At 52.0% G+C, this 7,828-nt stretch overlaps 1 protein-coding gene across 1 annotated transcript; it reads right to left on the bottom strand.

Annotated features, from left to right (window-relative positions):
- Positions 1 to 158: 158 nt before the first annotated feature.
- Positions 159 to 7,706, bottom strand: EBI3 (Epstein-Barr virus induced 3). The gene is made up of 5 exons (XM_019744052.3): positions 6,672 to 7,706; positions 5,924 to 6,056; positions 4,663 to 4,841; positions 3,539 to 3,696; positions 159 to 1,102 (listed from the first exon to the last, which is right to left on the bottom strand). Exons 1-5 carry the CDS (start codon positions 6,736 to 6,738, stop codon positions 950 to 952), a joined length of 690 nt encoding a protein of 229 aa, XP_019599611.2. The 5' UTR covers positions 6,739 to 7,706; the 3' UTR covers positions 159 to 949.
- Positions 7,707 to 7,828: the final 122 nt, after the last annotated feature.

Raw genomic sequence — 7,828 nt, 5'->3', positions numbered from 1 at the left:
AGCTGTCACATCACCTTCTATCGCTCCCTAACACCCCTGCCTCCCTCATAAGGATCCTCGTGATTTTCTTGGAGCCATCTGGATATTCCAGGATGGCCTTCCTTGATAATCATTAATTAAGGAAAGATCATGACATTTTAAATTAAGGAGCCTCACAATTGTTAATTTAATCACAGCTGCAAAGTCTCTTTTTTTATGTAAAGTGCCATATTCACAGGTTCTGGGGGTTAGGGCGTGGATATCTTTGGGGGGCCATTGTTCTGCCTGCCACAGATGAGGTGGTCAGAGAAGGCTTCTCAGAGGACATGACCTTTGAGATGAGGCCTAAGTGAAATCCACAGACAAGCCCGTGGATTGAGAAAATCCTTCAGAGCCTGGCTGGTTTGCCTCTTCCTCAGAGAAATTTTCCCATACAAACTCATGTCCCATTTGTGTCCACCCACAGTGGCGCTCACATCTGGGCAGCTACTGAGATGGTGGGTGAATTACACTGCTGAACTGAAAGGATCCCTCCATCCCATCCATGTAGAACCCCCGCCGCTCCTACCCCAACTCCCCAGCCCAGGTCTCTTCCTCTGGTCTAGCCCTGACCCCATACAATGGCGTGGCGGTTTCCAGGATGTGTGTCCTGCTCGGTCCTGCCCTATGACTTCTTTCTGGGTCTGTTGAATGAAGAGAAAGAATCCAATTCTTGTGACAACGGTCCTTGTCTAATTAAGCAATAAAAAAATATTTCATATTCACAGTTCTGTAGTCAAAGGAGGGAGTACATCCATTTCACAGGTTAGGAAACTAAGGCTCAGAGGTAAAGTCACTTGTCCAAGGGCGCCCAGCAACTCAGCAGCAGCAGCCAAACCAGGCCAGTCAGGTCCCATCTACCTTTGAGTGGATGGCAGTGGGGGAGGGTGTCTGAGACCCAGACCCTGCTCCGTGGTCCTGGGAAGCCCCGCTACTTGCCCAGGGTCACTGAGACAGTGGCAGGGAGACTCCAGTCACTCAACTCCCCGTAGTCCGTGAGGTCCTGAGCAGCCACCTGGATGCAGTACCTGGCTTGGGGCCTCACAGCCCTGAGGGTGAAGGATGTGGCTTCAATGGGCCCCACCTGAGAGCAAAAGGAGGGCAGGTCAGTGGGGAGGAGCCATCGTGCACAGAGCTGCGTGACTGAGCCTTCACTCCCCCTGCTGCATCGCACACAGCATGCGCCTACCGCCACCGTCTTCGGCCTCTGTGGTCCTTCCTCACCTGTGCAGACTTCCACGCTCCCCAGAGCCACCTTGCTCAGGAATCCTTTGTGGCCCACACTAGTCCCTAGGGCTGTCTCAGCGGTAAGAGCCCCAGCTAACCAGAATCCGCCCGCCCCCCCCCACTCCTCCTGGCCCCCAACCAGAGCCTCTGACATCTGCCTCCATGCCTCCCCCACACCAGCCACCCCCCCCCCCCCATATTACCCATGTTTTAACATTTTGTGTTTCTTAGCATGGTTTGACATCTCAAACATCTTGCTTGCTGGGGAGAAACTGCCCTCCTGGATTCCGCTAGTTCTTAGACATGACAAACGGTCACCCAGGAGCACGCTTTTCATATACAAAGCAATGCGTCTGTACCCACATCCACCTCCTTTCTCTAGTTTCCCACACAGGCCAGTATTGCCCCATGCAGCCCATAGCCTGCAGGGGTTATTCACACTCTCCAACCCTAAGCGGTTCAGCCCGCCCTGCCATTCCTACAAACACCCCAGCAAAGGCACTGGCCTCTGCTCTCCCCTCACTCCTGCTCTGCCATCCTGATGTTGCAGTGCGTGGCACGGCCTGTCCCCTTCTCTCAGGAAATATAATCCATTCTTCTTTCAATGGACTTGACCTGTCCGTTCCTCACACAGGAACCTCCACCTCAGACACTCAGCTCTGCCTTCCCCGCTCTCTCTCCTGCCCATCCTTTCTTCCCTGTCCCCGCCACTCCACACTGTCCCTCTCTGACCCGGTCCTGTCCTCCTTCCAGGTCCCCTCTCATCCTCAGAATTGATGAGTCAGAAAAAGAGTTAATAAGAACGAGTCTGGGAGCTAACACGAATAGGTTAACCACCCAGCTCTGAGTGCCCGGCTAGCGCTACACTTGCAGGCTGACAAACACAAGCACAATTTCTGGAGGAGGCCAAGTGCAACAACAGTTCTCAGAAGGGCCCGCCGCAACAGTAAACAACTGCAAGATGACTAGCCCCCTGCATCCTGCAGAGAAAAATATAAAACCCCAGCTAACCAGCAACCGGTGGCAGTTGTCTAGTTTAGACTTTGCCCTCGGCAACTCCTATGCCAATGTTTCTCTCCTTACTACCCAAGGCAGCTGTCATCTTTAGACACTGCACTGCCATGGGCATTCACTCTGTCTGTCCTTTAATAAAACTTTCCTTGCTTTCGTACTTTTCTGAGTCTTATGAATTCTTTCACAAACAACCAGGGGTATTCTAAGCCTATACAAAAATGTCCCATTCCAGCCACACAGGGAGCTTTGCAAACCCAGGTTTGACTATCTCCCATCCTTGCTTTATCCAAACTGACTCATATTGTCACCAGATGTGGTGCTGTAAGTTTTAAATTTAGATTAAGTAAGGGTAGCACGACTTCATAAACACACTCCAAGTGACTGGCTTGGGCACTTTAAAACTGAGTTTTATGGCACGTAAGTTTTATCTCAATTTAAAAATTGCAAAGATTTTAAAAAAATTAATGATCACCAAATGAAATTTAAAAGCCAGTTCCGCGGCTACTCACCACATTGGAATGGCTTGGCAGCCACACGTGGCTCATGGCCACTGTTCTGGGAAGAGCAGACAGATATAGAAGATGCTCACCAGACCCTGCCTTTATTGTTTATTTTTCAAGGATTTAAAACAATATATATTGTTTTCAATCAAGACGAAACTCACATGGCATAAAATGAACCATTCTAAAGTGGATAATTCAGTGTAGCACATTCACAATGTTGTGCAACCTGCACCTCTACTTCTAGAACATTCCATCACCCCCAAATGAAACCCTGATCCCATCAGCAGTCACTCCCCATCTCTCTGCCCCAGCCCCTGGCAACTACGAATCCACTTTCCATCTCTTGATGTGCCTGTTGTGGACATTTCACATAAGTGGAATCACACACGGTGTGGCCTTGTGTGTCCGGCTTCTCTCATGAGCACCATGTGTTCAAGGTCCATCCACGCTGTGGCGAGTGTCAGCGCCTCCCTCCTTTCCTCGGTGGAGTGACACTCCAGTGTGCAGATGGGCCACGTTTGTGTACCCATTCACCCACTGACAGACATTTGGGTGTGTCCACCTTTCAGCTGTTGTGAATAGCGCTGCTATGAACACTCCTGTACACGGATTTGTTCGCGTCCCTGTTTTCAATTCTTTGGGGCAGATCCTGAGGCGTGAAGCTTACTGTGCACACTAGCAACCTGGAGCTACCTGGGAGGCCCCAGCGCACCTTTGCACCGCGCTGTTCCCTCTGCCTGGGATCCACCCTCCCCGGCCACCCTCGTCTTCCTTACCTGGCGGAAGCGGGCAGCTCCGTGACGCTTGTAGCGGACCCGGTACTTGAGGGAGAAGATCTCTGGGAAGGGCCAGGACTTGGGGGGTTCCCACTGCACCCGCAGCTGCTGCCCAGGGAGGGGACTCAGATGCACACCTTCTGGAGGGTCTGGTTTGACTGATGGACAAACAGGCGGCAGTGTCAGCAGATGGCAGGTTCATTCATTCGTTCATTCAAACAACCAACAAATATTGAGAATCTACTGAGTGTCTGGCGACGTTCTTGACACTGGAATCATAGCACTGAGCAGTAAAAACCCAACCCATCCTCTTGGAGCTCAATTCATCAGGGCACAAGAGAAAGCACAAGAAGCAAACCTACTGATCATAAAGAGCACGGAAGAGAGTTCGGGAATGCAAGGAGTGGAGTGGTTTGCAATGTTTTTGTGAGACATAATTCACATACCACAAAACTCACCCCTTCAAAGTGTACAATTCAGTGGTTTTTAGTACATTGACAACATTGTGCAACCATCACCACCGAACATTCCCATCACCCCCAAAAGAAATCCCACATCCATTAACAGTCACCGCCCGCCCCGCTCCCGTCCTCCCCAATTCCTCGCAGGGAGGGGATGAGGCAGATCATGCAGCGCCCTGTGGACCACCGGGAGGACTTGACCTTTACCCTGAGGGAGGTGGGAGCCCCGGAGGGCTGTGACAAGGAGGGGCGGGACCTGACTCAGGTGCTCACACGCGCCCTCTGGTGGCCGCTGCAGGTTGGACCGACTGGGGAAGGGCAATGCAGGGCCTGAGTCTGGTGCTCACAGTCGCCCTCTGGTGTCGGCTGTGGGGAAAACAGACGATGGGGGACGAGGGTGGGTGCCGGAAATGAGGGTGAAGAGGACTGCATTGGTCCACGTGGGAGATAATGAGGCTGGACCAGATGGAGGCGCAGGGGGGTAAGAAGTGGGCGGATTCTTGATTCATTATGAAGATGGAGCCCGCAGGCTCCATGATGGAGGACAGGACTGGGTGACAGGTAGAAAACGGGGGTGAGGGGTGGGGGGGAGGTAGAGAGAGAGGGGGAGGAGCAGGAACAAGCCAGTGGCCCTCCACACCCGAGACCACTGCCCCCACTCACTGATGTGCTCTGGGATAAAGGGCACGAAGCTGCTGCTGACGCCCCAGGAGTGGACAGCCGTGACATTGAGCATGTAGGGTACCATGGAGAACATCTGGACGTCTGGGATTGTGCAGCTGGTGGCTTCTGGTGTCTGCTGGAGGCAGGGCCAGCTCTCCCCATGGGCCGCCACTCCAAGCCTAGACACGGGGTGGGCACTATGAGGGCCTCAGCACTTCCTGTTGGCCAGGCCCGTGCCCTGGACCCCAAGTGGAGACAGCAGGTGAGGAGTCCTGCTTTTGGGGTCCTGCTTTTGGCTCTGTGACCCTGGGGGAGGCACTCACCCCAACATCACAAAGCCTGCAATGACCCAGGGTTGGGGTCATTGACACAACACAGGAGAAGCTGGAGTTCCAGATTCTAAAGGTTTCTGGACTGTCAACTTTGCAGCGTTAGAATTCTAACGTTCTGAGCTCTACAGATCACAGACTCTGGAATCTGAAATAGTAAGATTCTGGTTCTCTCCATTTTTGAGACTCTAAGATTTCAGACTTTAGAGACTTGAGCTCAGCACCGTCCATAGCACTTTCCACAGCTTCGAAATGTCCTGTTTCTGCATTGTCAGATGTAGCCCTTAGCCACCTATGGCCCTTGAAACACGGCTAGCACGGATGAGTGTGACTTTTACATTTATTTGATCTAATCTAAATGTAAAGTTTCCAGTTATCATAAAACTTGGAAAAGTTGTTTGGGACACGTTGAGTGCATGAATCTACTCCAGCCTCAAATTTTATGAAATCTAATCAGAGATTAAGAATTTCCAATGGAAGTGTAGCATCTGAAGTGAAATGTGCAATATGCATAAAATACATGTGGAATTTTGAAGATTCAGTAAAAAAAAGAATGTAAAGTAACTCATTAATTTAAAAAATAATACATATTGAAGCGATAATATTTTAGTGATTCCTATTAAATATTCATTTCCGTTATACATTTTAAAATATACCTTGTATATAAGCACATTCAATTGCATTATACTCAATCATATTAAGTGAGAAACATTTGGAATATACAGATATTATTTAAATAAGATATTTAAATTAATTTTACCTATTTCTTCTTACTTTTTTAATGTGCCTTCTAGAAAATTGTAAACTACACATGTGACTGACAGAATGTATTGTGGGAAGTATATTTCAACGGGGCAGTACTGCCCTAGAATGCAGCAGAGGGTTTCAGGTTAGCACTAAGTCTGCAGTTGCCCCATCCCAGGCTCTCTGACCTGTACGTGGCGATGAAGGACGTGGACCTGGTGGAGTTGGCAGCAGGTGGCAGGGTCCAGAAGCAATCGACGGCAATTGGGTACCTAACGGCGCGGCACTGCGCTCTGGGATGAGTGGGGGCTGCTGGGGGCCCTGGAGGGAGAGGGAGGAGCGTGAACTTCCGATCCACCCCAGCACTGCAAACGCCCTGCCATAGGCTTCTCCCTACCTCACTGCTAGCCAGTGCCAGGCATACAGTAGGTGGCTAATAAAGGTTTGTGGGATGAATGACTACTTGAGTGAAAGACGTGGACATCATCGCACCCCCGCTACAACCTGCCAAGGCAGGAACTATTGGCAAATTTCCCAGATGGGGAAACTGAGGTCTAATAAGCCACAAAGGGGACCCGGGTGGCGGGGAACCCTGGTGTGAGGGAGATATCTTAACTGTATCCCCTCTTCGTAACAGTTGTGTTTTGAAGCACATGAAATGAATGCATGCAGTTAAAATTTCTCTCCCCCCCCCCCGTCTCTCCCCCCACCCCCAGGTGGTGGCTCCCACTTCCTGGTATCACTTTGGGGTAGGACTCAGCCTCTTTGTGCCTCAGTTTTGCCATCTGTGCAATGGGATGGTAACCCCCTCCCACCAGGGGGCATGCAGTAGGTGTGTGAGCTCCCACCCAACCCCAGAATATTCCACGGCAAAGTCCAGTCCCCAGATGATGTCCCTCTGCCCTGGCCCCCGAACCCCACAGGGGTCTCACATACCTTCTCTCCCACTGCAGGGTGAGCAGCTGGCCCAGAGGGCGAGGGTCAGGATAAGTCTTGGGATCATGGTTCCGGTGGGCCCTGCTTTCGGAGCTGGGGTGGGGAACACCCTTAGGGAGGCAGGGTACTCAGACCCACTGGGGGAAACCAGCCCCCTGCGGGAAACCACTTCCCCTTCCCGGGGTCTGGCTCACTGGCTGGTTTGTGGGGCCACACAGTTGAGCAGGGATGGCAGAGGAGCCCCCAGTCCAAGACGAGGGTGTGGAAGGTTCTGAGGGTGCGGGCAGGGAGCAGAGGCCACGAAAGGGAGAAGTGGAGCCTCCGTGGCCTTTCCCAGCACAGCCTCAGTCAGTCCCTTCCTTCCGGCTGCAGCGAGGAGGGGTTGGGGAAACCCCAGGAGGGGGATGATGACATGGAGAAAGACAGAGACAGAGACAGACAGGGAGAGCGAGACCCAGAGGGAGAGACAGACAAGAGCAGAGACAGAGAAAGATGAAAACAGACACACACACACAGATGAGCGAGGAGACTGAGAGGAGGGAACAGGATTAGAGTCAGAGACAGAGACAAAGACCTAGGGAGAAATACAGGGACACAGGGAGGCCCAGGTACCCACACAGGAGATGCCCATTCACTCAGACCCAGGGATGGGGTCCCACACCTACCAGCCGCACTCCACGGCCCAGGCCACAGAAAGACAGAAATGCAGACCCTGGGACGCAGCTCCCCACCCCCACGAACATTCTCCAAGCCATGGGGACACCCAGGGACAGGTTGGACACTGGGGGGTTTACAGCCACACTCACCTCCCCTCCCTTAGCTGGAAAGAGCTGAGAACCCCCAGGGGATTTCGGGCAAATTGCCCAGGGGCAGGAGGTTGGGGGTGGGACAATCCTTCCCAGAGGCCGGGTTTAGGGTAAGGAAAGTGAGGTAAGTGCAGGCCCAGCTCCTGTCTTCACTTAACATTTGGATATTTTGTTCATCATGAACTTTTTGGTGCTTGCCCACTTTAACTTTCTAAAATATTGCGTTCACATAGTGTCCATCTTGGGGACTGAGATTTTGGTGTGAGTGGTGACTGCCTCACTCTCCTTCCCCTTATCCCTAAGCCTGGCTCTGGGCCACCCCCTCCCCTCCTTGCAGTGGGAGCCCAGCAA

Source organism: Rhinolophus sinicus, chromosome 15 (genome assembly GCF_057876585.1).
Source record: "Rhinolophus sinicus isolate RSI-liver-muscle chromosome 15, RSI-T2T, whole genome shotgun sequence".
NCBI classification, from domain to species: Eukaryota; Metazoa; Chordata; class Mammalia; order Chiroptera; family Rhinolophidae; genus Rhinolophus; species Rhinolophus sinicus.
The sequence above is the reverse complement of the archived record's forward strand: the minus strand, read 5'-3'. Positions and strand labels throughout refer to the sequence as shown.

Coding starts and splice junctions, on each gene's coding strand:
- EBI3 (XM_019744052.3), bottom strand. CDS start 6,738: ATGATCCCAAGACTTATCCTGACCCTCGCCCTCTGGGCCAGCTGCTCA. Junction 6,057..6,671: donor ACCCTGCAGTGGGAGAGAAG/GTATGTGAGACC, acceptor CTCTCCCTCCAG/GGCCCCCAGCAGCCCCCACT. Junction 1,103..3,538: donor GAGCTGCCCGCTTCCGCCAG/GTAAGGAAGACG, acceptor TTTTGCTCTCAG/GTGGGGCCCATTGAAGCCAC.